Genomic DNA, 23,510 nt, shown 5'->3' on the forward strand with positions numbered 1-23,510 from the left:
AGGTAGAAGTTGACAATTGCTCTTTTCGTTCTAAACGTGGAAATACTGCAGTACTCACAGTCAGGGAATCTCCCAGTGCTCCTATGACTCTGATGTCAGCAGGTCGTAGCTCATGTACTAAAAAATAGGAGAATAAAAGCAGGATTACTGACAACTGACAGGATGCTGTTTAACAGAATAAAGATGCAAGTCTTAGGTTCCAATCTGATGGCATTTTTAGGGAGAACGAGGTTCAAGTTCTGTGTATCAGCTAGGCAGAAGGCTTATGTCTTTGCTTGCATCAGTGTACTCAACTCACATGGAAAGCTGGAACTTAAAAGAGCTTAGGAAAAAATGGAAATGGATTAGATATGTTTGCAGATGCATACATGTCATCTCTTTTAATTGACTTACAGGTTTGGGTCATAGACCGATATATTTTAATTAAAAATCTCCCTGTAAAGCCTTCCAAATATATATTGCACTTGTATAGGTTCCACCTTGCTGAGCCACTAGCCTTCCTAGGTAATTTTAATCTGCCATGTTGCTGTATGATAAATGATGTATATGATACATGAGTATGATAAATGTGGTCACATTTATCCACAGAGAGCACACCTGCTGTCTGTCATGCAGAACTTACTGTGTATGGCAAGTCAAACTTTCTTCCTTTGCTGCTAAATATACCAGCTTTTATTGTTTACTTTCCACCTAGGATGTGCCACTTCAGCATCCTACTGTTTTTAAAAACAAAAGATTAAATACTTCCTATTTTTGATTTTAGCTTAGGAGTTCTTTCTCACCTGATGTTGGCACACGACTAGATGGAGACCGTTCAGGACACGATAGCTCACTGCCCCAATTCTGAAATGGCAAGTTACAGAATTGTTTCACCTTGTGGTTAAAAGATAATACAGAATTCATATATGATTTAATTGTACAGTGAAGGACAAAACCAAGTTAAGACACAGATCCTAGTTTGGTGCTTATATAGCTCAACAGTCTTTTCCTCCTCTTCACGGAATACTATCCAAACAATAATTACTTTGGGTCACGTTTTCTAGCCAAAACATACAATTTTTCCAAAGGTAAAACACTTCATCACCAAATATTGCTTATGACAAAGTTCCATAAGCAGGATTATTTTTTTCTCCTCTCTACAGCCTGGAGATTTTGTCCATGACCCAGAAGGTAGGGTCTCCAGGTTTGAAATTTTGCTTTGTCTTGAAAGATATCAGATGCAAAAAAACCCCCAACAAAACACCAAAAAACAAACAAACAATAAAATTATCTGCAAAGTTATAATGTTATATTCATGTATTGTATTATTAATGTATTGTTATATTAGCCAGTGAAGGGACTGAAACTTAGGTCCTATGAGGTGTGGCTGAGAGAATTGGGATTGTTTAGTCTGGAGAAAAGGAGGCTCAGGGGAGACCTTAATGCTCTCTACAACTACCTGAAAGAAAATTTTGATGAGGTGGGAGTTGGCCTGTTCTCCCAGGTAACATGAGAAAGGACAAGGCAAAACTGCCTTAAATTGCACCAGGTTTAGGTTGGATATTAGGAAAAATTTCTTCACTGAAAGAGTGCTCAAGCATTGGAACAGTCTCCTCAGGGAAGTGGTGGAGTCACCATCCCTGGAAATGTTCAAGAAACAAAGTAGACCTTGAACTTTGCAATAGCATTTAGTGGGCATGGTTAAAGGTTGAACTTGATGATCTTGGATGTCTTTTCCAACCTTAATGATTCTGTTACTATATTATCATTCCCATGTACTTTGCTAGGAACCTATTCTTTTCCCAGTAACTTTCAAAAAGGGCTTGCTTTCCCTGAAAAAACTTTGAAGTTTTAAAAGTCTGAGTAAAGAAAACTGTCAGGCTCTAAATAATTGTACTTTACCATACATTTATATAGGTAATACAATAGTTATTATGTGTATTCCACCAACTAAAGAAATTGAATCACAACCATACATGGCAGATCATCTTGGATCACCAGCAGAGACAGCAGAGAAATGTGCCACCCATGCTTTTTGATAATGAGAACAATGTTACCTAAGGTGATAGTGAGGAAAAAATACAATTGTTATAATGGCCAGTCCCTGCAAGAGCAAAGTCAGCTGCTTACACTGATCTAAGGGCCAGCCCTGCTTGAAGCAGGAGGTCAGACAGGGGACGTCCTGAGGTCCCTTCCAACCTCAATTATTCTGTGATTGCACAATTCTGCCATTCAGAGTAAAACTATATGGACCAGTGGTCTTCAGAAAGCATGGTTAGAGTTAAGAAGCATCATAACAAATTCGTTTATTCTTGCAAAAAAATGGTGTAATAGGCTCCTCTATCAGCCATTGAAGTCTGGTTGCAGAGGCTAGAAAGGACAGCTGGGATTATTTTTAGATCAGAGAGGAAACTGTTCCTTTACTCCTCTGCTGTCCCTTTCCTTTATCACATCTAAAGCTGTTGCTGCAGAGATTCAGTGGAAGTGCAAGAATTACCCACTAAAAGTATAACTCCAGTTCTACAGATAAAAATCCCATTGCAATCCTGCAAACTCTAGATTGCTAAAACACTAACTTTTACTCTTTGTAACCCTCAAGGCACACAGAGAATTTGATAATTGGGCTAGTCATGAGGACCCCCAGTAAACCAAACTATCCCAGACCATTTTGACTGCCAAGAAATAACAGCTCCATTTATCCAAGTCCAATACAATGTTTGTTTCTGCAGCTTGTTTAATCTACCTTGTCATAGTTGCTCAGTCATGGTGGAAACTGAGTCCCTTTGAAAATAGGATTCCTATCACCTTTGTATCCAGCCACATTTTCAGTATGTAAAGGTGACTGCCCTCTACAGGTTAAGCTTACTTGAGTATTTGGAAGTACAGTGGCTCAAGAACAGAATAACTAAACCTTCCTCAGATCATAGAGTCACAGAATATGCCAGGTTGGAAAGGAACCACAAGGATCATCGAGTCCAACTCCTGGGCCTGCACAGGACCATCCCTTAGAGTTAGTTACACCACATGCCCGAGAGTATGATCCACACACCTCCTGAACTCCATTTGGGGTTTAGGATTCTAGGCTACCTTCTCCATACTGTGTGGAACTCGATATCTGAATTAATGATTCATCCTAGGTTACTTATCTATACAATTGCACCAATAATATGATTAATTTTGTTTGGCTTTAGGAAAACATTTGTTTACACAGGAAAGAGTGGAATGCAAGTTAGACTCCCCTTTGCAAAAATTGGTAATAGTTTACGTAATCTATAAATTCAGTATGATAACACCCACCAGATGCAGTTTTGCACAGTTTGCCTAAAATGCAGCAAAAGATGCAACAATTACCTCTATTGGCTCACGAGTGGGCTCCACAGGTGTGTAGTTGCTATTCTTGTATGTTCCCAGGAATGGCTTGTTCTGGAGAGGGAGGAAAAAAACATAAGAGAAATTAGGCAATAAGCACATGGACACAAACCATAGAAAGTGATATCAAAGCATCATATCACCAAGAAAGTAAACTGCCTGAGTTGCAAAAATTGGAATCTGGATTTTGAAACCATGCTCTTTCCTTAAAACTCGCAAAATTTGCGTGTAGAACCTTACAGCAAAAATTACGTATGCCAGAGGCGAACTGCAGTTTAACATTTTCCTCTCCTAATCTTCCACAATTAGACTTTAATGGATATTTAGTCCTTTCAAGGGACACTGATGTAAAGTCTAGACAAACATGGGCAGATCTTCTGTGTCAGCAGAAGGGAGATGAAAGATTGCTTACTGAAAGGATCATTCTTTCTTCTAAGAGAGGCTGTAGAGATTGCAGTTATTTTTGTCCCCTACCAATGCAGCGTGCATTGAGGAAGACATGCACATTGTATAGGCTAAAAAATCTCAGCTGGATACTCACTTATCTCAATTAAGAAAAATTACAATATCTGTATAAGGAGGTCTTAAAGAAATCACTAAAATTGGAGGGCAAGCTTTTATTCTATGTGAAGTTGCCTCAAACAAATAACTTTCCATAGCTACTGGCACTTCTACCAATGACTTTTTTAAAGCACTGTGGGCTTACCATTTCTGAAACAATGGTCACATAGCTTTTCAAAGGATATAAAACTTTTCTTTGCCTACTGCTGAACAGCAACAACTTTGAATAAGAGTGGATGAAGGGAAAGTATAAAATCCACACTATTTGGCACTGAAGAAGTTGCTGACAATTTGAGCTACCTGGAAAGATTACTGGGTAAAGGAAGTGTGATCAATTTGAGTGAATATGAGGACTTCTGAAACAAAACTCAGCAAATCTTCCTTTTCTAACAGGATGGACACAATATGGACAAAATCCTCCCATACAACTTGAACACCTGTCTCCAGAACTGAGAGAGCAACTCAGCTCCCTGATCTATTCAGTTCTTCAGCCTCCTTGTTGAAACCGCTGAAGAAAGGGAGCCAATTATTGCTGCCTGCAGTGGTCATTTCCATGTGCCGATACCTAGCAACTGTACTGCAAGTTCAGCAGCTTGTTTTGTAACTATAGAAGCAGTTTCCAAAGAGTCTGAAGTATCCTTGCTATGGATCAGATCGGGAAAAACAACCTGCTACTAATTCAAGAGATAACAAAATCTGGATTTTTCAAAGCTGCTGTGGTGCCCAAACCCCATTGATTCAGATAGGAAAGTTAATGCAGCATATTCTCATTTTTGCTGCTTGAGCTGCCTCTGTACTTCACAAACAACAAAATACAACCTCTGCTACAGCTGCAAACACACAAATCAGCACGTTGTCAATCAGTATTCATGGCACAGCAAAAGGGCAACGGGACACCAAAGCAGGTACATGAGAGTGCCTGCCACTCATAGGTAAGCAGAGAACAAAGCTTTAAGTAAACTTGTTCCAGATGTACTGAACTGCTGCTCTCTGCAGCAAGTACAAGCACGCACAGCCTCCTGATAGCCAGCTTCCATGATGTGGGTATATTTACCTGAGCTGGACAGCCAAGGACGATGTCATCCGTGAAATCAAATGAGTCAGCCTTCTGGCCTACAGGCTGTAACTGGAAACAAAGACAAAAGAACCTATTCTGTAACCATGTCAGCTCATCTTAAATTTGTATAACAATTCCAATCCAAAACAAACTAAATATACCTTTCACATCTATATAAAGCTGCCTGTATTTACAGACCTTTACCCAAGGCTGAAATGCATCTACTTCTCAGAAAGAACATGGCAACTGCATAACAAAAGAGCAACTCTACAAAGGAGCTTAAAATGGGAAGTGGAAAGCTACAGTGGGATCAGTTTAAACTCCTGGAGGATTTTGGCAGGCACATGAAGTACCTTGGAATTTCGCCAGAAGGCAAGGTCGTAAACTCTCTTCTCTTGCATAAAAGATGGTTAAGAGTGTCTCATTTTTTTTATAGTTAAGCTGCATGATGGCATCTCCAACAAAAGGCTGTTTATGGGTAGAAGATAAAACCAAATCTAATTAGAGATACTGCTTGATGATTGCAAGCAATCATGTTAGTTGTTAAGATATTACCCCAAAGTATATAGAAGTTCTACTCAGGATCCAAGATACTGCCTCCAACTTCACGTGTCCTCCTCCTGCACTGCAGTGCTAAGTAAAATGGGTTTGCTTAAGCAACCTCTAACGACTTATTTTTACTGAGCTTTACTCATTTCCAAAAGTAGTAAAACTGAATTGAAGCCACTTTAATTCCTAATGAGATATTCCCAACACACAGATTTAAAACAAACTTCTAAGTAACTGGTTTTAAACTGACGTATGCAGTCACAATTCTTTATTTGGTGATTTCCCAGCCCATAGAAACATCATTCTTATTAAATGCTATCTTGCCTTGCATGACAGTGGGTGAAGTAGACTTGAAGTTGCTCCACTGAAGTCACAAATGACTGTGATCACACACTTACAGCACCCCTCTCCTCCCCACACACTTTAAGAAGCAGGAGATTCTAGGCTGAGAGCAGTGTCAAAATCAGAGGGTATTTGACTAGCTAAGAAGATACAAACACCAGGTCCAGTGCTATCCAGGCCTTAATTGCAATGATTATTACAGAGATCATTTTAATGGTTCTCAGGTCTAGGTAAAGATGTCATTATATGCAAAGCCTGTCACCTTACCATGGCATTCCAGAGAGCCTTGGCAAGCTGAGAATGGCCCTTCTGGCTGGGATGGAAGCAGTCAGGTGAAAAGTAGGATACATCTAGTTGCCCATCCTACAAATGAAAGCATAAAGGACATCAGAGTGTAGAAGAATCCACACAGTTTCAGCTTGGGATTGTTGAGACTGAATGAGAGTCAGTAATGAGACCTTAATGCTACTTGTTCTCCTTGCTCCATTGCAGAAAGGCCCATGATTATCTGGTGATACAAACTGTATTTGAGCAGATCCACAAGCTATAGAAACACTTAGCTATAGATAATTATGTGCCTCCATGGGCAGATCCACCCAGAAGCAGCAAACCCACCATTTTCAGTTACGTGTGCAGTTCCTCTTCAGGTTCTGAAATAAGTATAGGTTCCTCTCCTCTGCATGTCATCACAACTGGCACCACAGGCACCATTATGCTCTGCAGTACCTTTACATGGTAACAAGCATGTTATGAGGCTTTAGCAGAAGGAACAGAGCCCAACTGCCTTTGCACAGCTGTAAGTTTTAAAAGGAGCAAGAAGCAAGTAATTATTCAGTAGAAGGCAGCCAGGCTGACCGAGCACACCATTGCAGTCTCCATTCTGAGCAAAGTTGTGCTTTACTACAGATACTTGAAGATTTGAAGGGAATGGAATTTGGAAACTTAAATATCTTGGGTTTTGCACAAGTACTGAGATTAGGGCCACAGACGACTGACATAACTATTTCGGTCAGAGCCGTCCTTCCTCAGAACTCAAGCAGGTCTTGATTTGTGGTGGTTGGACTTGCTTTTTAGAGCCCTACTGCCAGATTTTGCATCTATATCATATATTTTGCCAAGTTTGGAGGCAGAGTTTTCAGTTCAGGAACATCTGAATGTTGTGAGAGATAAAAAGGAAAAACAGCATCTTGAACTTTCCTAAAATCTGAACTAATGCTTGTGAGACTATAAAAAAGTTCAGAAATGTTTTCCTTTTTCTGTTTTTATTTCTGTGTTCCCTATGCTCAGTACCAAATCCCAAGGGATGATTTTTTGCACAGGCACCAGCTTCACACACACACACAAAAGGGCCTGTTTTTTCTGTGAAGCTTTCAGTCAGTTTTCCAAATTTGTCTGTAGCAGCATCTGGACTTTTCAAACTTTTACGAGATATTGTGAATGTTTTCAGGATTAGTCTGGTTCAATTATACCAGAGTAATCCCTGCTCAATATTATGTCCCACCTGCTCTTAGCTCCAGGTGAGATGAGGAAGTGCAGATGGATATGAAACTTAGCAAATGCAGTTTCAGTTTTAGAGAAGGTTTGGGTGTTTTACTAGATTTAAAGTTTACTGCAACTTGCCATTCAAGGAACTGAAACATACATAAACATATACCCAGGAACTACATAAAACTACTTCCACCAGATCACACTTAACTTCTCTTTCTGTCAGACACAAAAGAATGAGTTATGGGACATGAAGGGGAGCTGATGCTGTAATCTCCACTGAGCAATTCAGCTATGTTGCTATAAGTACTGTAACTTTATAACTCTGTTTCTTATTAAACATGTTGTATTTTCAGAAAGAAAAATAGTTATGTACCCTTAAGAACATATACAAACAAACCTCTTGAATCAGGTTTTGATTCATTTTACAAAACAGTAATTGATATCAACAGCATAATATGTAAAACTGAGAACCGTTATGAAGAAATCTGTTGTACTATACCAAAAATCAACAAGTTCTAATAAGAAAAGCACTATTTGCATGTAGTCTCTACAGGTTAGATACCCACACTTAGTCCTTTAAATGGAGAATTCACTTTATACCATACCTGACCAAGAGGAATCTTTATATTTTGGAGGAAAGGTTGGATGACCACTGTGAAATTTTCATGAGTGTCATATCTGCCAGACTCTATTAGTCTCTGAATGCCAAGCTGCAAGAAACCAAAAAAACCACAATCAATGCTCCAGCAACATCTCTGCATCATAACCCATTTGTTTGGTTTGGTTTTTTGAAAGCCCAAGAATCAAAAGGAAGTTTTACTTGTAAACCAAAATAGCCACACTCGTTGGCAAAAGGTGTGCCTTGCAAAGTGGCTGAGAAGGCTGGAACACAATACTGCAACAGTTTGTCAGGGACAGGATTTTGGTGACTAAACTCCCACCTATTCATTTCTCTACTAGGATGCAGAATTTTTCTGAAGAGCTCTGTTGCTTGTTTTGGTCACGTGGTGTTTTGGATAGCTTCAAATAACCTCCAGCTTAGTTCATAGGGCTCATTTGTGTAACATACTGATATGATATGTTGCTTGGTAATCAAGATCTCACCTCAAGTGGAAATAAAGTAACTGTATCACTCTTGATAAACATACCCTGTAAGCTCTGGTGGCTTCCCTCACCATCGTTAAATTTTCTGAGTTTTCTTCTCCTGTGAAAATACAGCTACACAGATAACTGTGGGAGAGAAAACAGGAATAGAGAGAGTTAGACATCTGATAATGCACATGTCACCCTTTGCCACCCAGTGCCCTCATGTCATGGGAGTAATAAGGAAACCTGTACAGTCATGTTTCTGTGAAAACATCTTATTGTTCTTGCTATTGTAATTTCAATCTTTAGTCTTATTTTCTGCATCACATCAATGATACTACTCTAATTTTTGTTCACACCCAGTTATATCAAAGTAACACACAGGGCACATAGGATAGTTTGTTGCATTAATTACATCTCGGCATCCAAAGGCCCTGCAGACTGACAGAGGTTCTGATCAGTCCGTGGAATTAGAAAACAGGTCTTTGAAATGTACTGTCTGTGTTACCTCTCAGTTGATACCTTTCCAATCAACAATTTCTTTTGCATTCCCAAGAGAGACAATTTGCCCCTGTCTGAAAGGTCAGCAAATAATGCAAATTACCCATTGCACTAAAGCCTCTGAAACAGGAGAAACCTGTCTATCTGCAAATACTTCAGGTTCCCACAAAAGGCATGCAAATCCAAATGCTCGTGGACTTCAATCCCATCCTGAAGAACCCTGTATCAGAAACTTTAACCCAAGTTCAGTGAGGTATACATTATGGACAGTTCTAGATACGAAAAATGCACAGGTCTTCTGATAACACTTGGGGCAAAGCCAAGAGAAGGAAACGCCATCAGGCAGGGTGATGATGTCAGCACTGCATGGGAAGTCCATAGGACTGTGCTGCTACCTTTGAACATTAATTCAAATAACGAGAGAAGCACAGAACAAGAACGTGTTTTATCATCACAAGCAGTAAGTTCACAAACAAAAGGAAGTTAAGCCTTACTCTGCCAAGTAAGTGGGGCACTGAACTTGAGTATCCACAAAGAACTGTCTCAGAGGGTGGAAATCCACCACGTCAACCAGATTCACTAGAGCTTTTGGAACCTGAAAGGTAAGTGAGGCTTTAGCTTAGAAGAAACTGGTTACAAAGCCCACAGTGCATTTATTCTACTCTGGAGTCCAACTATTTGACATCCCTTCCCTTTCTCCACTCTTGGAAGGAAAAAAATTAATTTAAAAGAATGAAAAATCAACACCACCCCCCCCACCACACTCCCACAACTCAGTTTGTGATCCTTTTCCTACACCATGGTTCAGTGTTACTATCTGTCATTTCAGATTGCATCTCACTACTTGCAGATAGACAAGACAAAAGAAAATGTTTTAGTAGAAGTCAACGGCATATGTTTGGTACCAGAATGGAAAAAAACATCCCACAAAATCAAGCAAACAGAAGAGTTAGCATCAGTCAGTCAGCACTTGCCTCCTTGTGCAGAATATCAAGAGTTTCTTGGATCCTTTTGATGTAATTCTCAGGTGAGTAGTGTTCCTGATAGAAAGAGAGGAGATTACTGCTAAGGCATTTAGGTTGGGAGGCTGCAGAACTGCAGTAATTCACTTCCTTCTGCCATACAACACTGTGGTTAGTAGAATGTTCTTGCTTCTTTCTAGAGACCAGGGATTTTAAGTATATCAATTAAACTAAAATGTAGAAAGGTTTGGTGAAATTTTGGATTTAAAATAAACCTTCTTGAGCAGCAGTATATTTAACCCAACTCCACTGGGTCCTTCATGTAAAAACGCAGGAAGGAACCCAGTCTGAATGCATGCTGAACAGCATAAACCAAGCCCCCATAAGTGTGCTCACAGCCAGCTGATAAACTCTCATAAAATTAGGTGAAATCATTGCTAGGCAAGGTCATAGCTATAAATAAAGCTATAAAACTTGGCAGCAGCAGCAAAGATGCATAGCAAGGCTTCTGTAGAAGCAGCAAATCTCGCACGCAGAAGGGGTTGCAGGAAAAACTGAAAATGCTCATAAGAAGTTAACATATTAAAGGCAAGAAAGTGAGAGCTGGCAGTGAAAGGTGGCCTCTCCCTGCCACCTGCCCACTCAACTCCCATAATCTCTTTATGGCAGCCCTAAAGGCTTCTCCACAATCCAGAGAAGCATAAACTTCAAGTAAGACTGAGCACTGCAGCAAGTCCTCTTATACATACCTTCACCTGTTCCTAGCACGTCCCTAACTGTGACTTATGGGGTGATGACAATTGTAGGACTGTACTGCTTTGAACTACCGCTTCTATTCTTGGATGTCTAAAGAGGCCATGCTAGCAGCAGAGTAGTTACCACATCAGAGGAGTGAAGCTTTTCTTCCCTTCCAGTTTTTGCTCACATCAAAAGACAGTAGCAAAGATAATGGTTCTGACTCTGGAGTAAGCCAGAGAAAACAAAACCATCCTACTCTTTTGTTGGTAACAATTTTATATCAGGGTACTGTCAGCAACAACCCCCATCAAAACCTACAGCAGCCCGTATATAACTCACGTTATCTCTGTGAAGGCCTCTAAGGATCCACAGATTTCCCTTGACGTGTTTCTACATTGACACCACAGGCCCACTACAGTTTCAGTTAACCAGTTCTGCTACTCACAGGGTCTTTGCAGTAGTTGCACAGATCATTGTTTCCAATAAACACAGTTATGAGCTTCCAGTCAGCACTGAAGTCAATTCTCTGTGCAATAAAGAAGAAAATAACGAGCCTGAATTTTTTTGACTTTATGATATGCACGAGATGTCATTGCAGGTGGATCTATCATGTGATCAACACCTATTTCTATTCATGCTGTAAGATTAAACAACTTACATAATCACTTTTCATAAGTCTCACAAGATTTCTTGCTTGGGCTGGTAAGTGCCTGTAAAGAAGGACAACTAGTGAGTGAAAGAAACACCCATATTGAGAGACTGACACTAACATTCTTCAGTCACCTTAAATCAAGTTGCAGATATCAGAAATGATGAGTGAGGAGACTACAATACTTACGTTTCTGTGATCAAATTACATGATCAAATTACATTTTGGTGAGAAAATCAACATCAAATTGAACTTGAATACTGATTTTACTCAAGTTCAGTCATTAGTCTGGAACCATAAGTTTAGCTCCTATTACAGTGCTTAGCACCTAAACCAGCTGAAAACCCAGACATGGTAATTTTTGTAAGCAGATGGCCTGTTTAGAACTAGGCTGCTATCAACTTATTCCTTGTGGACTAAAACAAGGGAATACCCAGTCCCAATATCTAGCTGACCTCTTGAGCAACATCCCCTTGCAAAGCTTAGGTGTTTCAGAGTTCACTGTGCACCCTTCCCTCATTTCTGTAGCCTGCATCCAGAGTCAATACTTAACTTTCCATTATGTGTAACAGCTCTGAGCACACAACTTTTCCAGGGTAATTAAAAATCCAAGAAACTTTCAAGATTACTCAGGCAAGCTGACAGGCTCACTGTTTTTCAATAGTCAGATAAGGGCTCTCTCTTTGTTTATATATATATACACACATATATATCTCAAGTGCAATGAATTTTGGGTTACCTAGGCTGAATACTTCAACTTTGTTTGACTGCCCTTACACGTTGATCCTCAAACGTACATAAAGGGAATGTGGTCAGAAAGCTTTGGCCTTCCAGACAGCTCTGTAGCATGGAATGAGCTGCACCTCCCTCCAGGCTCTCACTGACAGTCTATCATTTCTGGGAGCACATCAGCTGACATTAATAAGCATGGCACTTGTTTTGCATGGCAACCAGAGTTTAGCTCTCCTTTGCAATACTTTGTTTACTGTTGGAAAAAGAGATACCTCTCACCACCGTCCTCTGGCTGAACACTGACCTGACAGTGACATAAAGGTATCCGCTGGGGAATGAGCCCTGTCATACATCTACTTGTGACACACACACGGTATGCATGTAATAGTTCTGATCACGGTTACCCTTGTCCAAGGTCATAACCAACTTATTTATATTCCAAACCTATCACAAGCCACAAGTGGTCACAATTTCCTTCCGTTCTCTCTGTGGAAACCCCTAATCTAGGGCGTTGACTTAAAAATTGATCCAGAGGAAAACACCAGTTTATTGATCTGACAGTCCACAAGATATTTGATTTCTCATGCAGTCAGTGAGGTGCTGATGCATCCTGGGCCAATGTAGTCAGTAAGATCTAACAGTATCTTGAATGAAATAGTGCCAGTGATCACCCATCTTTGAACTGCAGCTTCAATCAAATTAAGATCTTGATCAATGGAAACAGTTTTCTAATGGTAAATACAGATATTCACAGTTTCTGTCACTGGTTTTCTCCTTAACCTCCTTTTTTTTTCATATGAAATCAGTGGTCTCAGCCAGGATTTGTTTCAGCAACACTCTTCAGATCTATCCTTAACTGCATCATGTACTAAAACCCTTTAGCAATGAATGCAGATAGACTTCGGAATATTTTGCTGAATGGGACCTGCTTTACTATGTTACCATCAAGTTCACTAAAGAGCTCTTCAGAGCAGCCGTGGATCTCATTTTAAGAAATCCTTATACCAAAGGGGTTTCCAAAAGCTGGTAAGGTTGCAAAATTATCTGATTTCATAAAGAGGCCAACACCTCTGAAAAGCACTTTCCAGATCAGCACAATAAAGCAAGACAGGCCAGCTAACAATTCTTAAATATCAGGATTAGCTGGTGGACTTTTTTGCCCTATGAATCACTGGAAAATGGATATTTTTGGCTGATGAAGAATAAATGCTGGATTGCATTGTCATCATTCCAGGGCCAAATACCTAAAGCAGGAGAAACATTTCCGCATGTTGCAATACATTTTAATAGTCAATGAGGACACATTCTTCTTCTCAGGTACATCAAGAGCCAAAACACAGCAGAACAGAACTCTCAAAAGAAGCATCTCAGAGCTCAGGGATATTAATTTTGCACACATTTCTACAGAGAGTTATGAGACAGGGAAACAATCGAAGACGAAGCAGAAATCTGGCACAATTGTTGTCTATATCTCCTTGCTGAATGTTTACAAAATATGGTTACAGAACAAGGATAACTCCAGTTCATCAAGTTTATCCAGTCCAGTTGCTTGCACAGGAAGAGAGAAGACTAACTGTTTTAGATGAAGTAGACAATTCTTCATTAGACTAACATCCATCCACTCATTTCATACAGCTAACAAATTACTATTTAATACTAATGCCTCAGTTGTTGCTGATGAAAGTTGCTTGAAGTCATAATGGTGACTTAAGAGGTTGTGTGTCCTGTTTCAAGTCCTCCCACCACTCCAAAAAGTCTGTTCAGGATCTAACTGATACAGAATACAAGGCAGGCACCTATCTCATTCTTTTAAGGTAATCTGGATATATGCTGCATACAGAAGTATGTTAATAAATTCTCATTAATGGCTGAATGCACATTTCACTGACATACAGATACATTCAGTCATCACCAGGAAACAAAATGCCTTCCCTCAATTATGAGGGGCTGTAGGATATAGCAGGGCACCCAGCACACTATTTCTGACAGGAAATCCAAGCATTTACTGAAATTGCTAGAATGAGTCAGAAGTTGCTCAAGGCCTACAAGAGAGCAATAAAAGCCCCTGATAAATCCTAACATTCTTTGCTTAGATACAGCAAACTCAAACACCTCGCTAGGCTTCTGAACTTCAATTCCAAGACTCCTTCAGGAAGCAAGATGAATTTTTCTTTAAACAAACAAATTAAGGTCTGGGTAATATCAATTCACGATGTCAAATCCGGGCATGGTCTGCCAAAACCTGTGCCCAAACTATGACTGAATTAAAGCAGCCATCTCTTTTGTTAATTAAACAGCACTGACTTTCAGTAAGTATCCAGGGATTTCTAGGATAAGCAGTATAGCAAAACAACTATCCAGCCTCCCAGGTGTGACTAAAAGCAAAGAGCCGAAGTCAGAGGACTGCAAGACATTACAATTTCTTCTATACTGGCAGAACTGGCTGTAAATGCACCAGGTCTGCAATGCACCAAAACCCATGTATGACCATTAGCAATTCTCTTCATATTCTAGACTGTGGCTGTTTTTTCCTCACCTCTCTGTTGTTCACTGTTGCTTCCTTATCCAGAAACCTGAGGTCAGAATTATGGAAGATTTAATCTACTTTTACTCCTTATTTCGCATTTTCAATTCACTACATTTGTGGAAATATTCACATTCTCAGAGATTTATTGACAGATAAATGGATAAATGAATAGATATTGAAGAGGAAGAGTAGAAACCACCAAACAGTTTCTGCCAGTTTCTTGTTTGTGGATTTCATAACCAGGGCTGTTGGTTTCATTTGAAAGTTCTGCTATGAAATAAACTCATACATTTAACAGGTTTTGAGCCAATTTTCAACTAGACTGGTTTTGCTTGCTCTTCAGAGCAAGTTGTGACAGCACATGAGACAGCTGAAAGGCAATTAGATGAAGCATCCATCACCTACAAATGTGAAACAAAAAGCTACATACTCAGCTTCTGCTCCAGGAACTGCCTGGTTAAGGAACGCATTGGAATCATTCTCACTCCCGGTGCCAGTTGAATAGCCCATGATTGTAACATTGAACTCTCGAAAGATGTCTGAAAAACAAAGATGGCAATGAAGGGAAAATGACTACATCTGCTCTCTGCCTACAGGGACTAGCACACACCAGCACTGCCATAGTTTTGCTCTCTGACAGCACAGCACAGCTGCTGCAGCTGCCAGTCAGCTAGATGGATTCACCAAGCAGTGGTGAGAGGGATCACCAGCTGGCAGTGACTCAGACAGCGGCATGCTTGCAGTGCCCTGCACTGTCACCAAGTAGATAAGATGAGCAGAATTGAGGACTACTGTGTGCAGTTATCTCTCGTGCTGTAGTGGTTAAAGCCTAAAATACAATGTTGACTTTGTGAAGCAAGCCTGAAGGGTCCTTCAGCCCAGCAGGAGCTTGTTTTCAGCTAAAGGATCTGAGTCTGCTTCACAGCTGTGCAAAATCTTATACTACTGACAAATGTGAAGAACAAATACTCAGATCCATGATTCTGATGAAGTTCTACCACATTCTCCATAGCATTTTCCAAAAGAAAGTTGGCAGGATAATTCACAGCTGAGAGTGAACTTGGCCATGTTGTACACTATAAAAACTATCTTAATCTCAAAGACTGAATTTAACCATATTTTAATGAGGGCTTTGTCAACTGTAATAAGACCCAGTGAATCAATTAATTGCTTATTCTAATTATATTCTTGTTACATTCTGCTTAAAATATGGCCAACACATAAAAGGACAGTTTACTGGTCCTCTTCAAATGGGATTTTATTATTACAGCTGATCCAAACTGAAGCTCGAGTGGCTTTACATTAACAATAGACTGAGCTATGAAAAGTTGCAGGTATCAGTGAAAAGAAAGTTAAAATTATTCCCTTCAGGCTACATGTATGAGTAGGCAGCTTTATTTACCAAAGAGGCCTACTCTATGCAAACATTTTTTTTGGAAAAAACAGTGATGGAATATTTATTAAAAGTAAATGTTAAGTGCATCACAAGCACGGACACAGCAAGCTTATTTAGAAATTCAAATAACGCTCACCAAGCAGTTGAAAAGGGAAAGGGAAAAGAAAGTAAGGAAATTTCTAGCTGCTTCCTCTCAGCTTCACTGATGAAGGCAACGTTTTATTCCTTAGTCCTAGGACATTGTTTCTTTTAAAAGGAGTTCTTGTTAATTACACTAAACCAGCTTTGAGATACTTAAGAGGTCTCTGTAAATTTCAGAAATCAGTCTATTATGTTTCTTCAATTTTGTCAATTATATTGAGCGAAGCATTTACTTACTAGGTAGAGTTGTCACATTCTTTAACGACTCATCTCCTCCAATACTAAAATGAGAAAGAGAAATCCCAGTCATTCAACTCTTATCTGGACACAGACAATAAGTAAAGTGAAAACCTACCTCACATCATGGAAAGATGCAAAGAGTGATTAATTTGGTAACTATCAATAGATCAAAATACATGGAGAGGACAAAAGTGGAAATGCTACTAGGGAGAATGGCTGCAGTTTCAGTGGTGAAGATGCTTGCCAGAAGGAGTTCATGATCTCGCAGATGTAAAAGGGTATGGTCAATGGCATTCACCAAGTAGCAGAAAAATACCTGAGATAAGTACATACTCAAATGATCAAGCCCTTAAATACTGCAAATTAGTAGGTCAGCTTTGAGGCCAACTCCAGCCTCATCAAGCCACTTTAAGGCAACACCAAAACCAGACAGCCCCTGGGTGACAAGAGAGCTTCAACAGCAGCTCCTCGCTCTTTTCCTTCTTTCTGAAGATGGATATGTTCTCTCCAGCTTTCCTATTGACTGAGGACATACTGAGGCCACACTCTGTCTTACACAGAGGTATTAGTACAGCACAGAACTGCTTCAGTCAACATCAACTGAGCTACATCACTACAATGAAACAACTTAATTCTTTTACAACTGTGTGCTGCACGTAGTAGAAGTCCTCTGGTTAAACAGCTTTCCATGATACTACAAAAGATTCAGAAATAGAAAACTTTGAGAAGTTCCAAAACCAACTAGATCCGGCTTGTTCCAGTGATTTTTGAGCAGTTTTGTAGGTTTCCAACTTGCAACCCAACATAGAAATACAAACTTTTGCAAACAGCCACAAATGAAAGCATGAGAGAAAATCAAAAGGCTAGCTTAAAATCCATCGCTGAAAACACTTTCTGTGAAGCCACCTTTACGATAAATCCTGGATCTTGATGCCTGTTCTCAAGAAACTCTAGACTGAGAAGCAACCTTTTTTTTTTTTTTCCAACTTCCTGACAGCTGAAAGACCCAAAATGTGTTCAAGAGAATAGTTATTATTTACAGGAAAGAATACATATCTCTTCATCACCTTGGCTGAAGACTTACCTCCAAGACAGTCCCCGGTATTGAGTGGCCAAATCCTCTAGACCATCTGAGGTGATTCCTGTACCAGCCTGGACATTATTTTTCATTAACCAAATGAAATGAAAACACAATTACTAATGCAATAGTAATTTGTAATACAAACATGTAACAAATACAATTTACTAATTTAAATAGAATTGCATAGTTGTTTTGTTTACTTTTGAAGTTTTAGAAGGCTTTTCCCCAGCCTTTCTCCTGAAGAACACAACAATAACTTTTGTAATTATTTACAGGCATCATATTGTATGTATGACACACAGAATGTATGATGGAGCTGTGGAACAAAGACTTTCTTCTCATGGGTCTAGATGAGCTAAATAACTCTTATCATGGTTGCATTACTCAACAATGATGAAGACATCTTAATCAAACCGATGAAACTTTCCGGCTAATGATAAGAAATACTATATGAACTCACAACAGAACAAACATACATCAGAAAGAAGCACCATAACACATACATACCAGTTTGACAAGTATTGTGCTAAATGGAAACACTTATAGCAGTACTAGAGAAAGGAGGAAGCACTCTCTACACTCACCCTGAAGAAAGAGGCAAGCTAGCAGCTACATCCCTCCTAAAACACCTCCAGAATTCAGAAGCAGTGTTTCCTGCCAGCTGTGACTGTGTAGTTTCATTCTAAATTTGGGTACAGGTTAGTACTTCAGTACAGCACAAGACCAGGCAGACTATTTGCTACTACCTCGGATTAAACCATAGTACTACATTTTCTTACACATATAAGCTTTATTGAACTAACAGAATATTGGCGATCAGAATAACTACACACAGGCCAAATGCAGCTCTTACACAGCAATACATCACTGCACACTCTATGAAAGCAGATTTTATTCCCAGTTCCTACAGACTATACTTAGAAGCAGAAACACCTGCAGGGTTCTGGGTATTACAATACAGCAACCACAACCATATATGGAATATCTTTCATTTGTTAATATTGCAGGTTTGCATTCAAGTGCTTATATTTATTTCTGTAGCCTCCTGTGTGTAGGAGTTGTAGCAACACGTCTGCCAGATTGTTGTAAAGGCTTCATGGTTTGTCCACACACTGTCTTCGTTGTTCAGGCTCAAATTCAGAGAAACCCATGTTTCAATTATATCTTTCCATCCAGTGTTTCCTTTAACCTGGCTGTAGAATTTCAGTCCTTGACCAGTATGAAAACATTAGACAGAAAGACATAACTGGAATATAGAACATCTGGATTTTGAGACATATTCCTTCCTGGCTACCAACAATAATCATAATCAGTAAGAACTACTTATGATGATAAAGAAAATCAGACTTGAGTATCTTCTGAAATGCACCAAATCAGAGGATTCTCCCTCTATACATCCTGAACTCATTAGTGCTCAAATAAATAAAATGCTATTATTCAACATCCCTTAGCTGCATTCTGTTCCTGAAAGAACAGAGGGAGAAGAGCAGGTTCATCAGTCCATTCCTATTTAGAAAAGTCTTTGAAAAGCACAGCAATCTAAACCTTGTGTTATGTCCTATTAGTTTCAACAGCATCTGATCTGTTTCCAGTTGAGCAAACTACATAGGCCCCTCTTCAGAGGATTTGTGTGTGTGTTAGCCTAAGTTCAAAAGCACGTGAATATGTGTGGGGGGGGAATAGAGTGCTGGAAGACTGACACCTCCTTTCTTGTTCTAGCTGCTAGATTTTTGTCATCCATGAATGAACAGATCTTTGCTTACAGGTATAACAGCTATTTCTCCTCCACCGGAGCAGGCACGTGTGTGTAATTTTACCAAGAGAACAGTAAAAACACTATCTTCTTACCGTCAAAGAATCCCCAAGGGCTGCTATAATCTTCACATCAGCTGGCTTTAGGGAATGCACTGCAAAGGAAAGAGATGCAGTTGAATCTGGATAGGAAATAGCTATTCTTTTTCGCTACTTTGGGTTGCAAAATGTGCCACTGTGCCTTGTGATGCTCTGTCATGTTGTTTTTGCAATACCCAAGTGACAAATCAGGAGCTCTTTCCAGCTCAAGTCACATGATTGTAGCAGCAACATATGCATATTATTCAATATGTCAATGGTTGACATTTCTACTGAAAAGACAGAAGAGCAAGGAGCAAATAACAATAAGTGGCAAACAATATCCAGCACCAAGGTGACAGTAAAGTAACATAGAATTACACAAAGCAGGAATACTGTACTGGAGTTGTAAGAAGACATAAGAGGACTAAAGAGAAGATAATATGAAGTTATTTGAAAAACTGAATGCTGCACTAACATGCATGAAGCTGGATTTCCAGTTTCTTTCCATGAGATTTAAGTGGTATCACTTATAGGCTATGTCAGCACTCAGATTTGGGTTTTACCACAAGATACTTTGAAGTTCTCTACTGGCAGTGAGTTCAGCAGAGCTGCTTTGTCAGACAGCATGGCATTGTACCTATTAAGTAGCTGCTGAAAAACATCATATCCTTTCTGAGCAGTGTTTTTCCAAGTCCAGCAGTCATTTCAGCAAAAATTAACACTCATCTTGAAGGACAGTTGGTAGTAATTCAACCTCTTAACATAAAACATGCAAGATTACCTGAAGCTGCAGGAGGGGAGGACGGGGACCTGTCTTCACATGGCAGTTGGCTCCCATAATTCTAAAGAGAAGAAGAAAGCTGAATAGCATTTGGCTAGCAAATACAGTCAGTACTTACTAGGATCTTCTCAGCAGAGGCCAGGTGGATAAACCAGAGCCTCTTTAGCATGTAATCAACTAGACAGGTCTAGGTTGCTCAATTCAACAGTCATATGCAGTGTTGCTCAGAAAAGCATAGCGTTCTGGACTGATAACTGATAACTGCTGTCTGAGCATGTGTTCTTACAGGAGTTTCTGGATGCATTTTGTCTAACTCAGGGAGGGCGTCCCTGTTCTGCACCATGCACTCAGCCTCCCAAGCCCCTTTGGCCAAAGACTGATTTTGCCTGTGGTGCAGAACATGACTCATTTGGTTACCATACAGGAACAGGTACAGCAGAGTAACAGTGGGATGGTGATGTTGGCACTTACTGGAGTTTGGTTGGGGTATGTGTAATTACTGTTCTTATACGTCCTCAGGAACGGCACAGCCTACAAAACAAGGCAGTCTGAGTCAATGCAAAGCATCAGAGATGTATGGAGATTTCCATTCTCCAAACTTCAATTCTCAGATGTCTGTATGTGATTAGTAGTTTGATGCAAATAAATCTCAAGGATTTAAAAAAAAAAAAAAAAAAAAGGGGGGGGGGGGAGAAAGAAAATAAACAGCCTTTTAAAAAGCCTTGTAACAACAGTATAAACCTAAGACTATATTTTTATACAGCCAGAAATTAGAGAATTCACTCAGGACCCTTCTGTGTGTGGTTAACAGGAAGTTTGTGGTCCCACTGCAAGGCAGCCCCAGCAACATCTACAGAGCTGTGCTGACTGGTGTCATTGTTGCTCTATTCTACCCACTGAAGCTCTGTTAGTCAGTGTGGATACTTAATCTTAACTAGGTAGACCAAACATCATTTCCTTGTGTTTGGGCCGGTTGTGACGTGTGACTGTGAGGAAGCTTACTCCTGGGAGGAGCTTGCCCTCCAACTCATGGGGGAATGCTCATACTGCTCTTGGTGGCAGTGGCTCAAACTATACAGGGAAGAGCAGAGCCCACTCACAGAGACAGCACTCCAGGCAGTTGGTAAAGGTCCACACAGATTCCCAGCCACCCCTAGAATCCCCACATAAGCACAGACCCTTGTAACTTACTGCATTTGGACATTTGAGAAGAATCTCCTCTTCCATGCTCTGATTATCTCTCTTCTCCCCTAAGGGCTCCAGCTGTGGGAAAAAACAGGGTGCACAAAAGAAAAGTAGATGAGTATCAGAGAGTAATGGGTAATGCTGTGTTGCCAACCACTGGAAACCACCTCTGCAGCACAGCAAGACCATTGCAGTGCATTGCATCAACACTGGCAGCTGCCTCCATGCACTGCTTCTCTGAGTGCTTCTTTGAGTGCTGAAGGGGCTAATTCCCATATACCATGAACGTGACCTGCTGGTCAGGCATCATCTCCCTGAGGGAAGTCCCAACACCCCCAGCCTCAAAATACCCTAAGATTTACTGGTTTGATATGACTGGTTTAACAATTCAGGTGACCTTTCTTCATATGATCACTCTTTGCCCTTGTAAACACAATTCAGAAGAGAAATGGCTAGCGACCTAGTAGCTCCCTGGGGCTTGTTTTGCTGCCAAGGGCAGGATGGAGTGAACAAGGTGAGACCAACACAACCTTTAAAAATCTTACCATGTTGTTCCACAAACCACGTGCAGCCTGGGAATGAGTCTTCTGGCTGAAGTGGAAACAATCTGGGGCAAAATAGGAATCATCCGGCAACCCCTCCTAGAGAATAAGATGGGTGCTGTCACAGAGACAGTAAGTATGCAACAAGCTGTGCATTGTGCCTTCTCTCTTTCAGTGAGATATCCCAGCTGACTTCTAATCAAAGAAGCTGCAAAGGCCTCCAAGGCCAAGAGAATGAAACCAGGCCTAAGAACATTAGTAATCGAGAACTAAGAAGTCTTTTAAAGCTTTTCAGTATGGGATTTCCAAAGTAATAAGGAATACAGATCACTGTGGCTCCCAGTACAGAATACCGGGGGCATAGATATTGATTGTATTCTTTACTTTCCTTGGGAGTCAAACACTATAGTGTTTTGAAACGTGTGTGTTTTCCCACCAAAAGTCATTTATCAAAGTACTGGAAAGGACTTGTTGATGCATAGGGAAAATAGAGCAAGTACTCCCCGATGAAAACTTTGAAATAAATTGCAGTGCCCCAAATCATGTCTGCAAGGTCAGTATTCCTGTTGGCCATTATCTCCATTATTCCATAAACATTTTCTGCAATTTTGGATGTTAACTGAATGTAATAATTACTATTAGGTAAGAGACCTGCTAAGACAATTTTGACAAGTCAGAGGAATTGCACCAGGATTTAATTTTACGTGTGTATTTTTGGTTGGTTTTACCTGTGTTTTTGGCATGTCCATATTAGTCAGAAATGGCTGCATAACCACTGTGAAATCATCCTTAGTGTCATACCTTCCACTCTCCACTAACTGGCGGGTTCTTTCCTAAAGAGTTAAAGAAAAGTTGTCATAATTCCTTTTTCTTTGTTCATCTCATCAAGTCATTCCATCCATTTACATTTCGCCCAGGAGTTCCCACTCCCAGATGTGACCACAGTTTCTGGTTTGCATGAGGCAGTCAATGCAGCTGCCTTTTTTTGATATGCACCCTGGGCTTCTTTGCAGAGAGACAGCCCAGGAATGGCTGACTGACTTACAAGGACTGGCAGCCTGCTCAGTAATTAGGTTTTCTGTCAAAAAGATCTTCCAGAACCACCAAAGCGTTTTTGGTTTGCCTGACATGCCATGTCTGAAAGCTTGTTCCTGAGTTAACATGTTGTTTGACTTCATCTGATCTCAAATAACATAAATGATAAAAAACCTGCTCCCTCTCTGACATACTCTACTTTCTATAGCTCTGCAAAGCCTCTCTATGGCTTTCTTTTAATCTGTTTTGTTGGTTTAGGGCAATAGAGTTGCAAAGAATTTGAGCCCACTCCTATCTCCCCCCTCTTTTTTTTTTTTTTAATCGCAACTACAAATATGTCATTAAAATGAGAGGCAACTGTCCTCCACTTCCAAATATTAGCCCATCTGTGGTCCCTTGGTCAACGGGAGGATGACACTGAACTTGTAACAAATGCCATGTGCCTTACCTGATACCTTCTGTTAAAGTAGATCAACCTCTTCAACTCATTGGAGTTGTCCTTAGGGGTTATGACACAAGGGCACAGGATCCTGTGGGATAAGAGCGTTGTGCTGAGATTTGCTCTTCTTTTTCCCTCCCCTCTTCCCAAACTGACAAACCACAGGATTAAAAGCTCTGAGAGGGATTTCGCTGAAAGGCCACTCAATGAGAATATTAGCTCTCATTAGAGTTTCTGCACAGTCTCAGTTCTTGAGCAGAAACACATTTATTTGGGATAAATTAATAAAGATAAAGA

At 40.1% G+C, this 23,510-nt stretch overlaps 1 protein-coding gene across 1 annotated transcript in view; it reads right to left on the bottom strand.

Annotated features, from left to right (window-relative positions):
* The window catches only part of PLB1 (phospholipase B1), a 79,840-nt gene that overhangs the window by 19,320 nt on the left and 37,010 nt on the right, over positions 1 to 23,510 (bottom strand). Inside the window, exons 26-46 of the mRNA XM_050315390.1 lie at positions 23,223 to 23,304; positions 22,468 to 22,572; positions 21,743 to 21,838; positions 21,204 to 21,275; positions 20,484 to 20,543; positions 20,013 to 20,073; positions 19,247 to 19,305; positions 17,402 to 17,469; positions 16,315 to 16,358; positions 14,971 to 15,079; positions 11,291 to 11,342; positions 11,078 to 11,158; positions 9,907 to 9,972; positions 9,427 to 9,527; positions 8,494 to 8,575; positions 7,951 to 8,055; positions 6,125 to 6,220; positions 4,964 to 5,035; positions 3,331 to 3,402; positions 783 to 843; positions 59 to 117 (exon numbers count right to left, since the gene is read on the bottom strand). Coding sequence (XP_050171347.1) covers positions 59 to 117; positions 783 to 843; positions 3,331 to 3,402; positions 4,964 to 5,035; positions 6,125 to 6,220; positions 7,951 to 8,055; positions 8,494 to 8,575; positions 9,427 to 9,527; positions 9,907 to 9,972; positions 11,078 to 11,158; positions 11,291 to 11,342; positions 14,971 to 15,079; positions 16,315 to 16,358; positions 17,402 to 17,469; positions 19,247 to 19,305; positions 20,013 to 20,073; positions 20,484 to 20,543; positions 21,204 to 21,275; positions 21,743 to 21,838; positions 22,468 to 22,572; positions 23,223 to 23,304 — 1,603 coding nt within the window. The remainder of the gene's footprint in view (positions 1 to 58; positions 118 to 782; positions 844 to 3,330; positions 3,403 to 4,963; positions 5,036 to 6,124; positions 6,221 to 7,950; positions 8,056 to 8,493; positions 8,576 to 9,426; positions 9,528 to 9,906; positions 9,973 to 11,077; positions 11,159 to 11,290; positions 11,343 to 14,970; positions 15,080 to 16,314; positions 16,359 to 17,401; positions 17,470 to 19,246; positions 19,306 to 20,012; positions 20,074 to 20,483; positions 20,544 to 21,203; positions 21,276 to 21,742; positions 21,839 to 22,467; positions 22,573 to 23,222; positions 23,305 to 23,510) is intronic.

The sequence above is a fragment of the Myiozetetes cayanensis genome, unplaced genomic scaffold (genome assembly GCF_022539395.1).
Source record: "Myiozetetes cayanensis isolate MyiCay16 unplaced genomic scaffold, myiCay2020 scf2-11, whole genome shotgun sequence".
In the NCBI taxonomy this organism is placed as follows: domain Eukaryota; kingdom Metazoa; phylum Chordata; class Aves; order Passeriformes; family Tyrannidae; genus Myiozetetes; species Myiozetetes cayanensis.